Source organism: Suncus etruscus, chromosome 1 (assembly GCF_024139225.1).
Source record: "Suncus etruscus isolate mSunEtr1 chromosome 1, mSunEtr1.pri.cur, whole genome shotgun sequence".
In the NCBI taxonomy this organism is placed as follows: domain Eukaryota; kingdom Metazoa; phylum Chordata; class Mammalia; order Eulipotyphla; family Soricidae; genus Suncus; species Suncus etruscus.
The window spans coordinates 165,929,425-165,950,667 of record NC_064848.1 but is presented as its reverse complement, the minus strand read 5'-3'; the positions used below and the strand labels follow the sequence as shown (position 1 = coordinate 165,950,667).

At 42.0% G+C, this 21,243-nt stretch overlaps 1 protein-coding gene across 1 annotated transcript in view; it reads left to right on the top strand.

Moving 5' to 3' along the window:
• The window catches only part of PHF12 (PHD finger protein 12), a 62,662-nt gene that overhangs the window by 11,327 nt on the left and 30,092 nt on the right, over positions 1-21,243 (top strand). The window contains exons 3-4 of the mRNA XM_049771405.1: positions 15,717-15,789; positions 19,754-20,147. Coding sequence (XP_049627362.1) covers positions 15,717-15,789; positions 19,754-20,147 — 467 coding nt within the window. The remainder of the gene's footprint in view (positions 1-15,716; positions 15,790-19,753; positions 20,148-21,243) is intronic.

The following is a 21,243-nucleotide window of genomic DNA, read 5'->3' as shown; positions in this document are numbered from 1 at the left end:
GGTTACTCCTGGCTATGCGCTCAGAAGTTGCTCCTGGCTTGGGGGACCATATGGGGCACCGGGGGATCGAACTGTGGTCCGTCCAAGGCTAGCGCAGGCAAGGCAGGCACCTTATCTCTAGCGCCACCGCATTTGTTGACTTTAGGTTTTGTTTTACCTAGAAAAGGACTGTTGAGTTAAACACACTTGAATATGTATGTTTTCAGTATAGTGACAGTAATTTATGGGTTACTTCTATGAGTTCTAGTGATGATGCCTCTCAGTGGGGAAAGTGTTCTGGTAGGATTTTAGTATGTTGCCATTTCAACTTCTGAATGACACTTCCCAGCCAAGACACCTAAGGTTGGTTTGTTATTCTACAAGATATTTTAAGTCCTATTTACCTTTAGGCAGTGTTCCCATCCAGCACTGACCAGCCACAACAAAATTTCTATGTTGGCATTTATACCTAAAGGCCCCTAGTTTAAGAAGGCAGATTTTAATTGCCTCAGTTTGATTGTTAACCACAGCTTGAGGTGAAATTACTCCAGTTCAATTTTGAACCAGTTAATAAGAATAATAGGTTGTCCGTACATGACGGTGAACTCACCTGTTTATGTGTTTAGTAAGCTCACATAGTAATAATAATGAGACAGTGCACAGAATAGTTGCCTGCAGGTTTTATATTGCTCATAAAAAGGAAACAGTCTGCTTTGATGTTCCCAGGAGGATTTTTGCTATTTAAAAATGCAGATACTCTGCTTCTTACTAAACATGGGTGCATCTTTCCTTCAGCAATGAAAAATAGATGAAGCTAAATATTATGTGCTCTTGGTTATGTGTAGGAATATTGAAATCTCTCTGCACTTTTTATGTCATGGCTCTTAATACCTAAACAATTCCTTGCCTATTTAGTAAAGCAGGCTACCTTGATAGGAAATTCTTGTTAGGGTTCTTATGGCACTCACGATGTCAATACATTGTATTACATTGTAAACTCCTAGAAATGCATTATTGTTTGAAGATTCTGGAACTTAAGTCCCATTCCTTCACTGTGCTCTTCCTTTTAGACTAGAGTTTCAAGAAGTTCAGCATGTCAGCCGAGATGTCATTCTGTGAGTGACACTTAAAAGACACCTCTGCATAATACTAGTCTCCCAAGAGACCCGGCAGGAGTATAGCTGTCCTCTTGCCAGTTTCTTGATAGAGGAGGACATTGTATTCCGTGCAAGCACTAGACCAAATTTCAGAAAGCTCTTTGGTATTGCATCTTTGTCACCATGCCCAGGACGCCTGCACAGGTCACTCAATGGTTGCTTTTTCTGACTGGAGACCAGTTAAGAATAAGAAGGTGACTTCTTTGCTTGCCTGTCGTTTTCAGATATCAGAATCATTGTCCTTGAGCCTAAAGAAACTTGTATTGGTTTTTTTTGCCCATACAGAGCGGTGCCCGGGCTTACTCCTGACTCTGCTTGGGGATCAAACCTTGATGGGCCATGCGCAAGAAAAGTACTCTACCTGTTGTATTGTACTATTGCTTTGACCCCTAAAGGTATTTTGAAAACCAGGCCTCAGCCAGAAAGAAACTAAGTTTTAATACATTAATATAGGAGATGAGAGACTGAGGGGTACAGTTGACTCTGATAAAAGCATTTTACCCATCAGCATAAAAGAAACTTGACTCACATTGAGCTGTTCTATTCATAATACACAAATTCCACATTATAACTTGTAGATAGATGAAATTTTTCTTGGTGTTGGAGAGTGACTGACTCATCAGAAAACTACTTTTCCCTTTTGCAATCATGTACTAAATGCTTACTGAACTACTTGAAAGTAGGAGTGATCCGCTTCCTCTGCTCACTGTTACGTAATATCTAGAGGTGTTACAAATGAGAGATGTACAAAGATAAAACACTGGTTGTGGAACAGAAATAGTGTCTGGGTTCTTCCAAGTGGATGGCCCTTTTGTTAATACAAATAGTACCTATTCCTTTCCCTTCAGTACATTTGCTCTTCTGTATGTTAATATTTTTTGGTCTTTATAATCTTTATTCTTTCCCTGTTTTCTGACAAATTTTATAGCATATCTTCCCAGAAAACCTTTCTCAGTCTCAAAAGAACAAAAGATATATAGAATAACAGCAGGATAGGAAGAAACTCTTTGCCTGAGCCTCACATCCGCCTTTCCCACTGCTCTGGGCTCTGCGTGAGGCTCTTTGTGAAATAAGCTTGAGTGAGCAAGAGAGGACTTTCCCCGGGGTTTGAATTTAACCACAACCCAAACTCATTTCTTTACCTTCAGGCCAGGCAAAGGTGAGGGAACCTCTCAGAATTATTAGTGAACTTGAGTTCTAGGATAGAACTCTGACTGTGACATCATAGGAACTTTTATAGGCTTGTATCCAGCTGCTATCCTCAGAGGAATGTTAAATATTATTCTTTTTCCTTTCTGTATTTGTACAGAGAACAGAGCAGAAAAGCTAATGAAATGCATAAAGTTTTAAAGGAATTTAGCTTAGACTCAGCATTACAAAAACTGGGCAGTGTAGGGGACAGAGCAATAGCTCAACAGATAAGTCGTTTTCCTTGCATGCAGCCAACCTGGATTCAATCTCTTATGCTTCCCCAACTCTGCCAGGAGTAACCTCCGAGTGCTGGTTGGTATGGCAAAAAAACAACTGGGCAGTGCAGAGCCACTTGACCCACTAGTGCTCAGGACTTAGCTCCTGGCTCTGCATTTAGGAATCATTCCTGGTGGATTCAGAGGACCATATTGGTATATGCTGGATTTGAATTTACCTGCTGTACTCTAATGCTCTGGGCCCCAGCACAGAGCCACTCATTCTTTCCACCGTCCTTTTCTACTCCTGTGAACCGGGAGCTGCTTAATTCTCACATTCACTGAACTGTCATTAACAAAGATCTAGAAACATTCAAGGAAAAGTACTGTTAATTGATTACTTCAATTAACAGTCATCAACTGCTGATCAAAATACAGTTGTGAGAAATTATACTTTGGTACCCTGGATGACTATGTTTCACTAATTATTATTTTTTTCAAATACTTGAGTGGAGGGAATAGTCTATCACTAAGCCTTTTGATAAACATTATTTTGTTTTATCCTACCTCTGTGGTACTGGTTTTGCCTGTCAAAAATGGCAGTCATTCCAACTTTGGGGCCAGAACGATAGCACAGCAGTAGGGCATTTGCCTTCATGCTGCTGACCCAGGACGGACCCGGATTCAATCCCTGGCAGCCTGCCAGGAGCAATTTCTGAGCGCAGAGGCAGGAGTAACCCCTGAGCGCTGCCCGGTATACCCCCCCCCCCCACAGCCATTCTAACTTTATTCTAACACCTAATTCTTTTTATTTTTTAGTATATGTGCTGCCGAAGTGAGCACAAATTCTTGATAGCAGACATCTTGTTGAAGTCTATAGTTCATTTAAGTTAGGGGAAGCTCATGTCCAAGGCTTTTATTGTTGCCTACATGCCTTCATCAAGATTTTCTATTTATGTGTGCACAGGTTTAGGCCTTGAGGATCATCACTCTTTGCTTAGGGACCATCTGAAGGATAAAATGGGCCAAAACTGGGAATCATAGCACTCTGTCACAGAGAAGTGTGTTAAACTCCTAAATAGGTCACTGGGGGTATAACTGGAAGCTTCGGAAGCCCAAGTCAGCATTTAGCTGTTGCATCAAACCACGACAGCACAGTTTGACAGCATGCCCAGGAGATTACTTCAGTCATGTAGGACAGGGAGCTTTGAGGTTTATGAGTAAAATTGGGGAAAGGGGGGTGGTGGGAGGAGAGTAAAGGTAAAATAGAAGACAGTAAGCCCTGTACTTTTCTGGACCCATATCAGAATATTATTTGCTCTTTATTTACTTATAGTTTATTAAGAGACCATCAGAGGAGAATAAATGAAGCAGAAATTGTTGTAAGGGAAAAGTAGCTGAATTTTAAGTTATAAAATCTACTTTCAGTGTTGTGTTGGATTTTAATTAAACATTTAGAGCACTTTTTTGTTTCCCTAGTCTTTATAGAATCTTATGTCCAATATTTCCGAAGTCTAATATGGCCCAGATTGCCTGAGCTGTCTGCAAAATAAACGAAGTGTGGAGTGGCTTTCTTTGTTTTTGATAGTTTACTAAATTTGTGTGTGGGCGGTGTTAGTTTAGGGACCACACCCAGCTGTGTGGTCTTGACTCTGCTCAGTTTTCCTTGCATGTGCTCTACCCACTGTACTATTCACTAAATTTTGGCCATAGAACAGTAGACCAGTTTCCCATATCTCTGAACCTGATTTCCAAAGAATGGTTCCGAACAGTGATAGATGAGGCTTATGGTACCAGACTCATCTTGTAAAGAAGTGAGTTAGCAGAGGCACATCTGGTGTTTTGGTGTAACTGTTCTGTACCTCTTTTCCCATCACTGATCTTTTGGGGGGCTAGGGGACATACACCACACCTGGAAGTGTTCATTGCTTATTTCTGCCTCTGTGCTCAGGAATCACTCCTGGCAGGCTCAGCAGACTACATGAGGTTCTGGGAATTGAACCTGGGTTGACCACATTAAGGCATGTGTACTGTAGCTCCGGCTTATATCTTAACACTGATTTATAAACCTCTTCTCCAGGTGCCCCTCAAGCTAGTTTCACATAGAAGGTGATGAAATTGGAGGGGACAGTCAGAAAGAAATGAATGCCTGTAGAAGTGATGTGGTTTAGTTTCTCAATAGGGCATTTATAATGGCCTGGCATTTCATTGGCTTTCTTGTTAAAACTGCCACTACTGAGGCTTTGATGAAAAAAATCAGCAGTCCCTGTACTTTTTATGTACTTTGTGACGTTAGCTGTATTAGACTTCGTAGCAGGGATGAAGAGGGTAAAGGATTAAGGTGTTGGCACCCTGTGATCTTTATCTCTACTTTGATCTCCAGTATCCTGTCTTTGGAAGGCAGTCATAGTAATTGAAGATAAAAGCTGATGCTCACACAAGTGTCCAGGAAAAACAATCTTTATGCTGACATTTAAATTCATTAAATTATGTTCTGTCAAAATATACATAGCTAAATTTGGGTAGAACACAACTTACTAAAAAAAACAACTCTGGGGCCCAGAGAGATAGCACAGCAGCATTTGCCTTGCAAGCAGCCGATCCAGGACCAAAGGTGGTTGGTTCGAATCCCAGTGTCCCATATGGTCCCCCATGCCTGACATGAGCTATTTCTGAGCAGACAGCAAGGAGTAACCCCTGAGCACTGCCAGGTGAGGCCCAAAAACAAAACAAAACAAAAAAAAATCTTTAAATCAAACATTACCTGGCATCTCTTAGCTGCTGCAGGGCAAAAGTTCTTTTAACGGTAAAGGCTTTTTTGTGTTCATATGCCATTTTATAGATCAAAATGGCTGCTCAGGGAGTCTGGGACATGATTGTGGTCCTTCCAGCAGCCAGCTTTGCTCCCATTTTTGGCTAGTACCAACACATTTCCTAGGCAGGTTGAGCAGCTAAACCATTCTGAAGGAAAGAGTAGCTGTTCTGAGCATACATTATATTTTACAGTTGGTTTTACACAATGCTACTAGATTTCTTTGTGTGTATTTTGTTTCTGGGCCACACCTAGCGGCACTTGAGTTACTCCTGGCAGACTTGGGAATTATATGGAATACTAGAAATCGAACCTAGGTTTGCCACGTGCAAGGCAAACACCCTATCTGCTGTGCTATTGCTCTGGCCCACTACTAAATTTAATTGCAGGATTTTTATCTGGTAGTGGACCTCAGATGGATGGATGAGGCCCATGAACTGTGAAATTAAAAATCAAAACTGCTCAGTGCTATTGTTTGCTTGCCGATCACCTCCCCCTACCAGCACCAAAAGGGGGGGAGGGTCATACAGATGATGGTGGGGAACTGTAAAATCTTTATTGGTCTGATATTTTATTTCAACCAAAACCATCATATCTGACTAGTTGTGGTTCTTGGGAAATCATGAGTTCTGACAACAGGAACTATACCAGTTCACTCGCCTGACCTCTTTTCTATAAGAACCTAAGTGGAAGTCTGTTGGTTTATTGTAGAGACACGCCGTATGCATAGCAGTCCTGTTAAATGGTTGGGTTAAATAAGATATTGTCAGTTCAGCAAGAGAAAATAGAGTATTAGTTTTTTCCCTCTTGTTTCTTTTTGTCCTAATACAGACCAAAGCTTTTAATTTTGTTAAGTGAGATTTTTGTCTTTCAGTCTAATAGTCTGCCTTTAGCTCAAGTCATTGTCACTTAAGTAAATGGGCATTTGCAAAGTATACATCAATAACCTTTTTTTTTAAGCCCAGAACCCAACACCATTTTTTATCTGCTTATTGTAGTGCAAAAAAATAGGTCTCTGAAATGAAAGGCAGCCTTTCTGCTCTCTGTCTCCATGTCTCCCTCCTCCCTTTGTTCTCTTGTTCCCCTCCCCCTTCTCTCTTCCACTTCCATATTGAAAAACCGCTTGCTCTGGATGGATAATTAACGCTGAGCTATGGAGCAACAGGTCCCACTGGTGAGGCCTAAATCTGAAGTAAATGTTAATGTCATGCCGGTTCACATGTATTAATAGGCAGAAGAGATGAGTGAGGTTAAAACTCAGAGCAGCCACACTGGTATATGACTTGAAATAGATCCTCATAATCAGAGAGCCAAGAACCATGACAACTAAACCAACATCTTCCACCTGCAGTGATGAGCTGCAGACTCATTAGTGAATGAAGGAGACATTCTAAATGAAACTATGTAATTTGGCTGAGTTGGGATCTTCTGGATCCACGCTTTAATCTTTGACACTGACAAGAAGTCTGACGGTATAGGCATTACACTTAGGATGTATGTTTGTGGTTTTCTCTTTGAAGGCTCTAAGAATAGGCCAGAATAGACACTCATCAGCAATAGAGGTGGGATATCTGAATTTGTTTATGGCAGTCTCAATACTGGACTCCTGCTGGAAAGATTGGCTTTTAGAAGTTTTAGGCTGATTTGGGTTTGATCCCCGGCATCTCATACAGTCCCCAGAGCCTGCCAGGAGTAATTTCTGAGCACAGAATCAGGAATATTCATTGAGCACCACCGTGGATAGCCCAAAAACAAAGTATTTTTAAACGTTAGACCAGTTTTCCACTTGATTTGATACAGATGTAGCTGTTGACAGTTGACTGGCTCTCTATCAGGCCTTAGAAAATTACATCAGGGCCAGAGAGATAGCATGGAGATAGAATGTTTGCCTTGCATGCAGAAGGATGGTGGTTTGAGTCCCGGCATCCCATATGGTCTCCCAAGCCTGCCAGAAGCAATTTCTGAGCATAGAGCCAGGAGTAACCCCTGAGCGCTGCTGGGTATGACCCAAAAAAACAAACAAAAAAGAAAATTACATCAAACTTGAAGCAGGAGAGATCCTGCAGTTAGTAAGGTGTTTGCCTTGAAACACCCAACCTAGGTTCAATCCCTGGCATCCCATATAGCTTCCCCAAGCACCTCCAGGAGTAGTTCATTCCTGAGTGCAGTCAGAAGTAGTAATCCCTGAGCATCGCCAGGTGTAACCCCAAAATAAAAATAATGAAAGAAAATTACATCAAATTATCAAATTTATCTCTATAAAAATGTATAGCTCTAGGGCAAAACAGATAGTACAGAGACTTTTTTTTTTTTTGGTAAAACTTTATCGAGTGATAAAGCTCTTTAAAAATTAACCAGCTTCAGTACAGAGAACTTTTTTTTTTTTCTTTTGGTTTTTGGGTCACACCCGGCAGCACTCGGGTTACTTACTCCTGGCTCTAAGCTCAGAAATCGCCCCCCGGCAGGCTCGAGGGACCTTATGGGATGCCAGGATTCTAACCACCGTCCTTCTGCATGCAAGGCAAACGCCTTACCGCTATGCTATCTCTCCGTCCCCAGTACAGAGACTTTTAAAGTGTTTTTCCAGCAATGCTACAGACTCAAACATGCCCAGCATGTTTGTTCACCATACCTCCCATGTGGTCCAAGCACCCCCAAATAAAAGATTTTGAACTGTATTATGAACTGTTTTATGGTTCACAGATGTCTTTAAGACTAAGTAGTGGTTAAAATGGTGTATGGAAAACAGCAAAATTACTTTCTGGCTAAGGATTATATTATAGGACAGGATTGGGTGGTTGGTTGGTTTTTCCATCCTCATCTCCTACATGTGTATCTCTACCCCACCCCACCCCAATCATGTTGGGACCAAACCCAGGTTTTGTTTGGGTTGAGAAGACGGTGCTTCCCCAGTGGTACTTAGGAGCACGTTCAACACCAGAGCTATCCTCATTGTGTTCACAGATTCATGTAGTGCCTGGGATAGAACTCTGGGAACATACAATGCAAGAATTGCACTCCAGTTCTATAAACTATCTCTCAGCCTCTATGGTGGGTGGTTGTTGGTTTTTTGTTTGTTTGTTTGTTTATGTTTTGGGCCATACCTGGCTGCACTTAGAGGATCCTCCTGTCTCTGCTCTCAGAAATCTCTCCTGACAGGCTTGGTAGACCATATGGGATGGCGGGAATCAAACCAACTTCTGTCCTCTGTCCTGGGTCGGCTACATGCCAGGCAATTGCCCCTACTGCTATGCTTTCACTCTGGCCTCATGGGAGGTTGTTGTATGGTTTTTTGTTTGTTTTGAGGCCACACTTGGTGGTGCAGGAGAGATAGTACCTTCTTCTGATTTAGTGCCTGGACTTACTCCCAATGGCACCTTGAATTGAGATTGAATCCAGGGTTCCAATTTGCAAAATATGTTCTCCAACCCTTTGAACTATTTCCCTGACCCCAAGGGCAGGGCTCTTTTTATCAGTGATCTACAAAGCAACATCCTCTGTAGTAAAAATGGGGAAGTACTTCATAGGAGCTTCATCATCACAAAGCACCTCTTTTTGACTGTAAAAAGGAATGCTGGTGCCAGAAAGATTGCTCAGTATGCTGAGATTATGAGCTAAATGCAGATTTTATATATAAGAGGCCTGAGTTTGATTCCTGCCACTGCACAGTCACTGAGCACTGATAGATGAGGCCCAAAACCCTACCCACGTTCCCCCGGAATAAAAAGTACTTGTCTTACACCATTACAAAGCCATGTTCTTTGAATTTAGAAAATAAAACATTTTTTAACTATTTATTTACTGATTGGTTTCTGGGCCACACCCAGTGGTGCTCAGGGGTTACTCCTGGCTCTGCACTCAGAAATCACCCCTCGCTGGGGCCGGAGAGATGGCATGGAGGTAGGGCATTTGCCTTGCATTTAGAAGGACAGTGATTCGAATCCTGGCATCCCATATGGTTCCCTGTACCTGCCAGGGGCAATTTCTGAACCCCTGAGCGCTGCTGGGTGTAATCCAAACACCAAAAAAAAGAAAAGAAAAGAAAAGAAAAGAGGGAGGGAGGGAGGGAGGGAGGAAAGAAGGAAGGAGAAAAGAAAAAGAAATCATCCCTGGCTAGGTTCTATCCGAGCACCACCTATTCATTCCCCTGTGCACTACTGAGTGTGACCTTGGTGGCTCCCTGCAGCAAAGGGTCTAAGCGCCAAACAGGCTGATACATGCTTGAGTTTAGTATTTACTTTGGTCCCCTCTCCCTAATGGCCTTGTATATTTTGGAGAAAGATAGGTCCATAGATTACATGCCTGTGTCCCTTTATCATGGTACCTCTGGGATAAGCATTTAATAAGCAGTTGGGAATTCAGTAAATACCGACTGATTCAAAATAAAATAACTTTAAGGGAAGCCTAATAGTCTGTTTTTCTCCTTAGAAATAAGGAAGTTTAAGATTTGAAAGAGCTGAGAACATTATTTTATTCCAGTTTTGCTACTTATTGGTATCATGGCTTTAGATAACTTTGTTTCCCCACCTAACTGATGGGAATGAGAATTATCACTGTATCATTATCATGAGATAAAAGCATCTGTAGGATCCAAAGAGAAGCACAGTGATAAGGCATTTATTTGCCTTGCATGCATGGATGGTGGTTTGAATCCCATAAGGTCCCCCAAGCCTGCCAGGGGCGATTTCTGAGCACAGAGCCAGGAGTAACCCCTGAGCACTGCCGAGAGTAACCCAAAAACCATCTGAGAGACACTTTGTGAGTTGTTATACACTAAAATGAGATTATACCACCATGTAACTTTGCTTTAGTGATCAGAAAGCATTTTGATGTCTTTGCAAAGCAGCACTGGTTCTTTTGGTTTGAGGTTTTAGTTTTCTATTTGGGACCACACCCAGCAGTGCTCAAGGATCTCACTTCTGGTGGTGCTCTGGGGATGGATCGAGCCTCAGTCAACTACAAAGCAATCAATCACCTTATCTGTATTGTGAGTGCCTACAAAGCCAAAAGTAACCCCTGAGCGCTGCCGGGTATGGCCCAAAAATCAATAGATAAATAATTGCTTTTAAAAATAAAGACTGGGGCCGGAGAACTAGCACAGAGGCAGAGCGTTTGTCTTGCACACAGAAGGACAGTGGTTCGAATCCCAGCATCCCATATGGTCTACCGAGCCTGCCAGGAGCGATTTCTAAGCAGATAGCCAGGAGTGACCCCTGAGCGCTGCCAGGTGTGGCCAAAAAGAAAAAAGAAAGAGAGACAGACAGATAGACAGACAGACTAACCTGAGCCAGAGATAGTTCAGTGGACTAAGCTTTGCTTGTGGGAGGCCAGATTCAATCCCCAGCATCACTTGTTATGATCCAAAAAAGTTTTGTGAAGAAAAATCTGCATGTATAATTGTTTCTGAATTGCCTACTTAATTTATAGGAACACTATTCTTTTTTGTTTGTTTTTTATTGTAGGCCAGGAGTTACTCCTGGCTATGCGCTCAGAAATTGCTCCTGGCTTGGGGGACCATATGGGATGCTGAGGATCGAACCCAGGTCCGTCCTGGATCAGCCATGTGGAAGTCAAATGCCCTACCGCTGCACTATAGCTCCAGCCTCTGAAACACTATTCTAATGATTGAGGGGAGGGTCATATCCAACAACGCTCAGGAGTTACTTCTGGTTCTGCTCTAAGGTATTACTCCTGGTGATGCTCAGGGGACCAAAGGAGGTACAGGAGATTAAACCAGGGTCGACAGCCTTATCCGTTGTACTCTCTGTTCCCACTAATAATATTTTAAGATGGACAGCTGACAGAGCTTTAAGCTGTACAACTGAAATGAAGTCACTGAATGTGTCCATAATTTCCCCGAGGTTACTCTATCCTGGAATTTTTTCATTATTGCCATTACTTATGTGGAGCAAAACTAGACTGCAAAATAGCCTCTTTTGAGATAAGTTTCTAAGTATATTACTTCAAACTTGTGTGCCTTTCCTGCAGCTATTTATGAATCCTTTCCCTGTAGGTATTTGAGTTGAAAAGCCACCTTCTAAATAGCTTGAAAGGAATTGCTAGGAGCAAAAAGAAAGCATGAGGAAACTCTGATGCAAGATTCCTGAGTTGCACCTATACTACGTTGATCATTTTCCAGAAACTTTTCTTTTCTGGTCATCCTTTCTTAGATATTACCACCTTCTCTCATAACATCACATTATCAGATTTATTTCAAGTGCACATACAAGATTGTAGCTCATTAGTAGAAGTATCACCCCAGTGTGATTATCCAATGCCACCAGGAGTGATTTCTGGGTTATACCCTGACTGGATGTGACCTCAAAACAATAGAGAGAAGTATGGTTTTGTTTGTTTGGTGGCTACACCCAGCAGTGCTTAAGATAGTCATGTTTTTTTCTCAGGGATCCTTCCTGGTGGGGTTTGGGGAACTATAATGTATTGAGAATCAAATTGAGTCTTCAGAGGCCAGAGCAATAGATAGTACAAAGAGTAGGACATTTAACTTGCACACAGCTGACCCAGGTTTAATCCATGGCATCCCATATGGTTCCTCAAGCCTGCGAGGAAAAATTTCTAAGCGCAGAGCCAAAAATAGCCCCTGAAGGCCATCAGGTCTCCAGATGTGTTTAATCTCTGTACCATTCTTCAACCAAACCCAGGCCAGAGGAGTCTTTAACTGAATACCAATAATAATTTTTCAGATAATATTTAATATTGGGAGGTTTGAATCTTAGTGGATGTAGTAAGGATATTGAAAGACTTTTAAACTAGAGTTTAAAATAGTAATTTAAATAGTTTAAAATAGCCTGATAGCAATCAGACTGTTAAAATAAAATTATTCTGCGGTCAGGGGTATAGCTCAGGTGGTAAAAAAAAAAAAACAAAAAAAAAAAACAAAGATGTCTAACATGAGGTCCTGAGGTCTTGCGCTCGATCCTTGTCACATCACTCACCCCAAAGTACCCTAGCACCACTTAGTGTTGCTGCTTATTGTAAGAGAGACGGAGAGAATAAAATAAAATAAAACAAAACGTTCTATTAGCGGGTTTGGGAATAGAGAAAAGCATGAAGGGTAACTAGGAGCCCTTTATAGGTTGGTAAACCTGTGAGCTCCTATCACTTTGCTTTTGTCTTTTTGTGCTTTATGCATTTGATGTATGGTTTCTTGGTAGAAAGCCAATGGGCAAATGAAAAGAAATCATGAAAACCAAAATCAGAAATGACATCCTTTTCAGGAGTAATTTTAACATGAGTTTTTGAAAGATAGAGGCATAGACCTTTTGCAAATTACATGCATGTTTCATTAGTTTGATTGTGGCCAATACAGAAATACATTGGAGAGAAGGAACGAGGGAACACGTTATAAGTGTCATTCACCTACAGTCCCAGAGCCTGGGGACCTCTTCAATATGCCACAGCGCCTTTAGTTTATTTGCTTGTTGGTAAGGGTCTTGAGAGGACTTGGGTACCCAAACAGGGGTGCATGTGGTGGGAATAAATGCCTAAATTAGGTTCCTAGTTAGAAACTACGTGAATACTTGAAGAGCAAGAAGGAAAAAAAAAATTTGGGAATCTACTTCATTTGGGGCACCAAATGAGATACCAGGGATTGAATTCAGGTTGGCCACATGTAAGGCAAACACCCTACCCACTCCATTGCTCTGTACTTGTACTGTTGCTGTGGCCCCTCCATTATTTATTGAGGTTTACAGTAGTATTACTTTTTATACTTGCAATGCTCTATAGTACTACCCCTACCACCAAAGTGTCAATATCTCTCCCTGTTATCCCAAGGTCATTTTTCATTTAAAAAAAATTTTTTTTCTCAGGGGCCATAGTACAGCAGGGCCATAGTACAGCAGTAAGGTGTTTGATTGCACACGGCCAACACAAGACTGCTGGTTCAAATCCTAGCATCCTATATGGTCCCCCTAGCCTGCCAGGAGTGATTTCTGAGCACAGAGCCAGGAGGAACCCCTAAGCATCACCAGGTGTGGGACTCCCCCCAAATTTTTTTTTTTCTTCTTGCTCTTCAAGTATTCACGTAGTTTCTAACTAGGAACCTAATTTAGGCATTTATTCCCACCACATGCACCCCTGTTTGGGTACCACAACAAAAATCCCAGTGAATTGCTCACAGGTTGTTCTTGGTGTTGCTCTGGGACTATGTGATGCTGGAATTCTGACCCAGGCCTCCCTCACAATGTGCTCTAGCCATTAGATCTATCTCCCTAGCGTTCTAGGAAATATTTAAGTATAAATAAAATGTTATCTGTATAGCAATAGTTTTCATATATCTTTGCATTAAGGATGGTCACAACGATAGTAAAGTGGGTAGAGTGATCTCTGTCACCCCATAAGGTCTCCAAATCTTCCAGGAATGATATCTGAGCACTGGCTGTGTGGCCTATAGACAAAAAGAAGTGTTTGAATACCATCAGAAACCCTGAGTTTCCTAGAAAGGGATCTCTGAATTTGTATTTATGATTCCCAGATGCTGATGTACCTGCATTGGGAACCACTGTTTCAGAACCACTACTGTATAGATACTACTAATGTGACCCTATCAAGGATTTAATGGTCTCATGTGGCCCTGGAGTGACCTTAATGGAAATCAATTGATCTGGATGATCAGTCCAGTGCAGTTCAAATTTTCATTTATAATTGACTTACTGAGTGACTGTGTATAACCTTTATGTTCTAAAAAGAAAATAAAAGAAAGTGAAGTGGGACCAGAGAGATAGCATGGAGGTAGGGCGTTTGCTTTTGCATGCAAAAGGATGGTGGTTCGAATCCCAGCATCCCATAATCCCATATGGTCCCCCGAGCCTGCCAGGAACAATTTCTGAGCATAGAGCCAGTAGTAACCCCTGAGCATAGTTGGGTGTGACCCAAACAACCCCCCCCCAAAAAAATGTGAAGTGGGCCTGAGCGGTGGTGCAAAGAGGTAAAGTGTCCCATATGGTCCCCCAAGCCAGGAGCTATTTCTGAGCACATAGCCAGGAGCAACACCTGAGCATCACAGGGTGTGACCCAAAAATAAAACAAAAGTGAAGTGAAGTTATTATCTTGATCCTGCAATGAGAGAAAGAAATAAGAGAACCATCACACAGGAAAAGGATATAAAAGGGCCCAAAGAGAGGGACCCAGAGTAATAGCACAGCAAGGAGGGTGTTTGCCTTGCACGTGGCCCATCCAGGACAGACCTCTTGTTTCAATCCCTGGTGTCCCATATGGTCCCCCTAGCGAGCTCATGGCCTGAAGTAACCCCTTGAGCATCACAGGGTATGGCCAAAGAGAAAAAAAAAAAGTGCCCAAAGAGAACTGAATAGTGATAGATTCAGAATATCTTAATAATCTGGGAAGAGTGCATTGAGTAGCTTTGGCCAGTTATCTGTGGGCTACATATCAAACTATTTCAAATCTTACTGAATTCAAACTAATTTTAATTTTACACACCTAAGAGTTGATTTGCTACTGCCGGGTGGTTTCCTGTATGATGTATTGCTTGATACTGCATTTATTTGGAAATTCAACCAACCTAACATCCATCATGGCTCCTATCATACTGGGGCTTGTTAGTTTTCGTATTTCTAGTTTTAGGGATCAAATACAGGGCCCAAGACATGGGAGACATGGGCTATCACTGAACCACATTCTGATCTGCTGCTGGTTGTCATTAACTTGGAATTCAGCTTAAGCAGTTTAAGTCTCCTCAGTGTGAAATGACAGCAGAGCTTAAGGTTAGAACACCAAGCACGTAAAAGTGGAATCTGCAGGAGCCAGAAGGATAGCACAGTGTTAGGGCATTCCTTTGCATGCTTGTTGACCAGCGGACAGACCACAGGGTAGATTCCTAGCATCCCAATGATGCGCCCTCCCACCCCCCCCCCAAAAAAAAGTGGACTCTGGAGGTGTTTTAAAGGAAATTACAATGTCACTACTATTGCATCCCAATTGCAAAATGAGTCACAAGGCAAGTTCCAATTCAAGGAAAAAGGAAATGGACTACATCTAGATGGAAAGAGCAGCAGTTTATGGCCATCTTAATTTATCACAGGAAGTGATATGGAGGACTTATAGGTGATTATTTATTAGCAAGGCGCAGTAAAAATAAGGATGATTCTCAATACTCCAAACTTGTTTAAACATCTGTAAAAACCAGTATTAATAGCTCTGGGTTTGGCTTCTCTTCTAAAGATGTGGTAATGGAAATGATGCCAAATAAGCATCATATAGGATTTTCTAGCAGTACAACACTGAGCAATAGTAGTTGAAAGACACATGTTCTAGTTAACCTTTATCCTGCTGCTTCAAATGGTCGGTTATTTAGTGTTGCTCTTGTTTTTTTCCCTGCAGTAATCCTCCACTAAGTGAAGAGATGTTGCCTCCAGGGGAGTGGATGTGTCACCGATGCACGGTCCGCCGAAAGGTAATAATGCTACTTTCTGCAGGCTTTGCATAGAATGCAAAGGATGTAGAGCACTAATAGTCTAGACTCAAGGTGTCCCTCAAAGCATTTTATATGTTGTCTTCCAGCTCTGGATATGGACCTCGTACTTTTCCCACTCCACCTCCACCCTGTTGGCTTAGAATGTGGCAGGGCCTAAAATCCAAATATGGGCTGCTAAAATGGATAGAAAGGTATTGATTTACTGGGCTATGTTTGTAGTTGTAGAAATAGTCTGCCTTTCATACAGACCACTTGATAAATGCCACCACAGTAGCATAACTTGAAAGTGGCTAATGAAAAAGGAAACAGCTTTATGGAAAAAGGATCTTCCTTATTCAAGGCAAATAAATTACTTATATTTAGAGGTTTGATCAGGTACTGACAGGGATAGCCTGCTTCTACCCAAGATTTATAGCTCCTCTCCCACCAACTTTGACAGTTCAGTCCTGGCTTTGAAAATACGGTTTGGTTTTTAGCAGAGTAGAATAGTTTTATTTAAAGAAATATGCTGGGCCCAGAGAGATAGCACAGCGGAGTTTGCCTTGCAAGCAGCTGATCCAGGACCAAAGGTGGTTGGTTCGAATTCCGGTGTCCCATATGGTCCCCCGTGCCTGCCAGGAGCTATTTCTGAGCAGACAGCCAGGAGTAACCCCTGAGCACCGCAGGGTGTGGCCCAAAACCCCCCCCCCCCCAAAAAAAGAAAGAAAGAAAGAAATATGCTTGGGGCCAGAGCAGTGGTGCAAGCAGTAGGGCATCTGCCTTGCACGCGCTAACCTAGGATGGACCTTGGTTCAATCCCCTGACATCCCAGGGGTGATTTCTGAGCGCATAGTCATAACTCATGAGTGTCTGGATATGACCCAAAAAGAAATATATATATATATATACATACATACTTAGGAGAAATGTGAAGAGGGAGGGCGAGAGAAAGAGAAATATGTGTCATTGGGAGAACACAGGCCTCTCTAGAGGGAGAAAACCTGGTTCATTGTTTTTAAGAACTTCTATGGGGTGTAAAAGCTAATTTTTTCTTCCTTATCAAAAAAAAGGAAGTGGTTATGTTTCTATCCAGAATGTGAAGTTACCCAATACTCAAATTATAGACTAATAAATTGAAATTCGTTCTGTGAGATCTAAACCACACTCTATCCCTCCCACACAGACAAAATAATACACCATACAGCTTTTCTTTTTTTTTTGTTTTGTTTTGTTTTGTTTTGGGGCCACACCCGGGGTACTCAGGGGTTACTCCTGGCTGTCTGTTCAGAAATAGCTCCTGGCAGGCACGGGGGACCTTATGGGACACCGGGATTGAACCAACCACCTTAGGTCTTGGATCGGCTGTTTGCAAGGCAAACACTGCTGTGCAATCTCTCCAGACCCAGCTTTTCATTTTCTATGACATCACCTCTTATTTTTCCTAGCCCCCAAACATGATGTCATAATGAATGATGGCTTTCTTGGTTGCAGAAACAGGATGTGATGATTCAGAGATTGTGGTTTATGTGTAACTTTTCAGCCTTTAAGAAGAGGGTAAATAGGTAGACATTTTCACTAGAGTTCCTATTAAAAAGCAAGTCGAAAAGCCAGGAGAATGGCTCAAAGGACTGGAGTGCATGTTTTGACCTTAGGTTCTATGGGATCTACATGATTGCCTGAGAACCATTGGGTGTGACCAAAAATAAATAAAGGTTTGAAAGCCAAGGAAGGGCCCAAGTCACCTAGCCACAGCTGTAGTTTGATCATTCTCCTCAAGTTCGCATACCTCAAGTTCGCAGCCTCTCACCTTTCCTGCTTACCAGAATGTTTTCTTGTGTATCTCCAGTTAAATTAGAGCAAAGCCAGTCATGCATCTGCCAGCAGGGAGCGCCTTTTTGAAGCTTGAAGCTGAAAAGTTTTGGAAGCAGTTTGAGGGAAAAAAAAGAAGCCAAGGGGAATAGGCAGAAAAGAAGAACTAACACTTTACTGTCCATCATGTGCCAGATCAAGACCAGAGGGTTGGTAGGGTGGGTAGGGCTTGCCTTGCTTGCATGAGGCTGACCCAGGTTTGATCCCCAGCACTCCATATTGATGCCACCACTAGGAATGATCTCTGAGGAAGAGTCCAGCAAGTAAGTCTTGAGCACAGCTGGGTATGGACCAAACCCCCCAACTCACTGGAAAAAGAAAAGGAAGGAATGAATTGAAGCTCACTAAATAATTGCAGAATAATGTTACCAAGGATTCAAAGGAATTGACAGAGCCAAAATTTGAATCAAATAGTTGCATTCCAAAATTGTTTTTCTCTTTTTTGGAACTTCATAGAAATTCCTCTTGCTAGGAATTATCGCAACATTGCCTTTTCTAACAGTGTGTTTCTCCTGAGATGCCACGCTAACCTGCTCAAAGATGAACCTGTGTAAAGTCTGCCTTTTCATTGCTACCTCCTTTATACTCCTATAGTTACAGTGATACATCTTGTACTAGAAGATGGACCAAAGGACTGGCACACATGTCATGCATGTCAAACTCTGGGTTTGAGCCCGAGTCCCACCACCTGGTTGCCTAGGCACTAAGCCAGATGTGGTTAAAAGAAAATAACAAGGACATCCTCTGGACCTCTGCAACCACTATTTAGAACCTATTCTTAGTGTAAGCCAGAACTTCCCCAACACGGAGCTATTCCTTTTATTCATGTGACCCTCTTTTTCTTTAACATATCCTGAAAGGAAGAGAAGTTTTACTAATCTCACTTCTCAAAGAACTGTCCTTTTAGCCTAAACCACCCAAGTTCATAAGGAATCAGTGACAGAACTAAGACAAGATATCAGGTCTTCTAACAGAAGTCCAATGTTAAATCTTCCATTTGACCACTTATTTGGGGTCCTGGGAAAAAATACGGTATCCAGACATCCCTTAGTTTTTTTTCTCTTTTTGCCTGTCTCTCATTTGAAGAAGTGTTACTTTGAGAATTCAAGGTAAAGTTAATGTATCGAAAGGCACTGTTCTTGGGGCCAAAGAGATAGCTTGCATTCAGCTGATCTTGATTTGATCCCTGGCACCACATATGGCCCCCAGCATTACCAGGAGTAATCCCTGAGTACCATTGATTATAGCTCCAAAAAAAAGGAAAGAAAAACAAGGCTCTGTTCTTGAATACATTATTGGATTATTACCTGTCATGTACCACCTCTCCTCCCTAAATTGGAGTTTACTTTTTATACCAGTGCCCACAGTACTTGCTGGTTTTACTTTTCACCTTTGTTTCTCTGAATTACAGTGATTTCATCAATTCTCACTGTTCTCCATCATTATTTTTACTGTTGATAACTTTATTACTTTGTTCCTATATATATTTTTTTGTTCGTTTGTTTGTTTGTTTTTGGTTTTGGTTTTTGGGTCACACCTGGCGGTGCTCAGGGGTTACTCCTGTTCAGAAATAGCTCCTGGCAGGCACGGGGGACTATATGGGACACCGGGATTCGAACCAACCACCTTTGGTCCTGGATCGGCTGCTTGCAAGGCAAACGCCACTGTGCTATCTTTCCGGGCCCTGTTCCTTTATTTTTATAGTTATCATAAACCATAGGGTGACAGTAATTTACATAAATTTCTAGCTTCCTTTGCTTTTCACGATTTCCTGCTGTATCATTTATTACAATTTTGTCTAATAGTTCTAGGACCCCAGTGGATGAGAATGGTTTGTTAGACTTGTAATTTAGCTAGTGTCTGACAAGACTTTCTATTTGTTTAAGAGGTACAGTTGGTGGTACTTTGGGACCCTTATCCATTCTTGGCTATGTTTGGGGTGGGGGGATCCATGCAGTGCCAGAGATTGAGCTCAGGGCCTCACTTATACTAGGCATTTATTCTGCTATTTGAGTCACAGCACCAGGACTTTGTAGTATTCATCTTTCTATTTTTGTGGTACTTTATGTGATGGGTCCACTGTTCACTTGCACAGAAACGAGAGCAGAAAAAGGAGCTGGGACATGTCAATGGACTGGTGGACAAATCTGGCAAACGGACTACATCCCCCAGCAGTGACACTGACTTGTTGGACAGACCAGCTAGCAAAACTGAACTCAAGGCCATTGCTCATACCCGGATCCTGGAGAGGAGAGCCAGTCGGCCTGGCACACCCACATCCAATGCCAGCACAGAGACCCCCACCTCTGAGCAGAATGATGTTGATGAGGACATCATTGACGTGGATGAGGAGCCAGTGGCATCAGAGCCGGACTATGTGCAGCCCCAACTAAAGCGGCCCTTTGAGCTGCTGATTGCTGCTGCCATGGAGCGGAATCCCACCCAATTTCAGTTGCCCAATGAACTGACATGTACCACTGCACTACCAGGTTAGCCAAACTATCATATTTTCTCCCACCTGGCTTTCCCAAAGGATTATTGCCCAGCCAAAGGGCAGTGCCACCTGTGGAACCCTTTGTGTGGCGCTGTCTTGGTTTATAACTCTTCAAATCTTTTTTGTTTTGGTTTTGGTGGGTGGTGGTGGCGGGGTTTGTAGTGCTGGGGATTAAACCCAAGTTTCATGGATGTAGGAAATAACAATTTACTATTGAGCCATATCCTCAGCCCTTCCTCGAGATTTTTGCTATTACAATGTTTCTCAGTTTTCCACGTTCCACTCTTCGTAGTATTACTTTTTTTTAATCAAACTACCATATGGTTTGAAAATTAAAATTTACAAAGACTAACAGTGAAAATTATTCCTCCCCTCCCAGTTCTGTCTGCCTTTTGCCTGTCTTTACCCTGCAGTTTCAGTTCCTCACAAATATAACTACTGTTTGGTTCTATGTATCCCCTTATAGAAATTTGTCTACATGTATAGGTTAATCTAGACATACTCGTTATTTTCCTCTGATATACACAAATAGACTTCTCATCCCGTAACCTAACCCTCTCCATTTTTCTCACTGATAGGTTTTTGTTTTGGGAGGTGGCATTTCCCCCATTTGTTCCTCCTTAAGTACCTAGGGCCACTTGGTAATGCACGGGCTGACTGTGCCAAACTTGATGTGTAAGTCAGGCCTGGCGATATTGGATCACCAAGCTACACCCAGCCCTTTTGGGGCAGAGTGACATGTGTGGTGCCGGGAATCAAACTCAACACTCAGGTCTTTGAGCTTACCAGACATGCTTTCTAACCTTTTTGACTCTTCTGACCCCCTATTGTCACACCCCCGAATGTCAGTTTAATTTCAGTGTTTTTAGTTACCCACAATCAGCTACAATTTAAAACTATGTACAGTAAATTATTTTGAGAGATTTGTCATGATTATTCTATTATAATTAGCTATTAATCATTTATTGTTCTTAATAGTTTTATCATGGGTGTATTATCTAGGATAAAAGAATATTGAGCTCAGTACTCTGGGATACCAAGCATAAACCGGGAAGCTCAGAACATTAATCCCTGCAGATAAGGAGTAATTA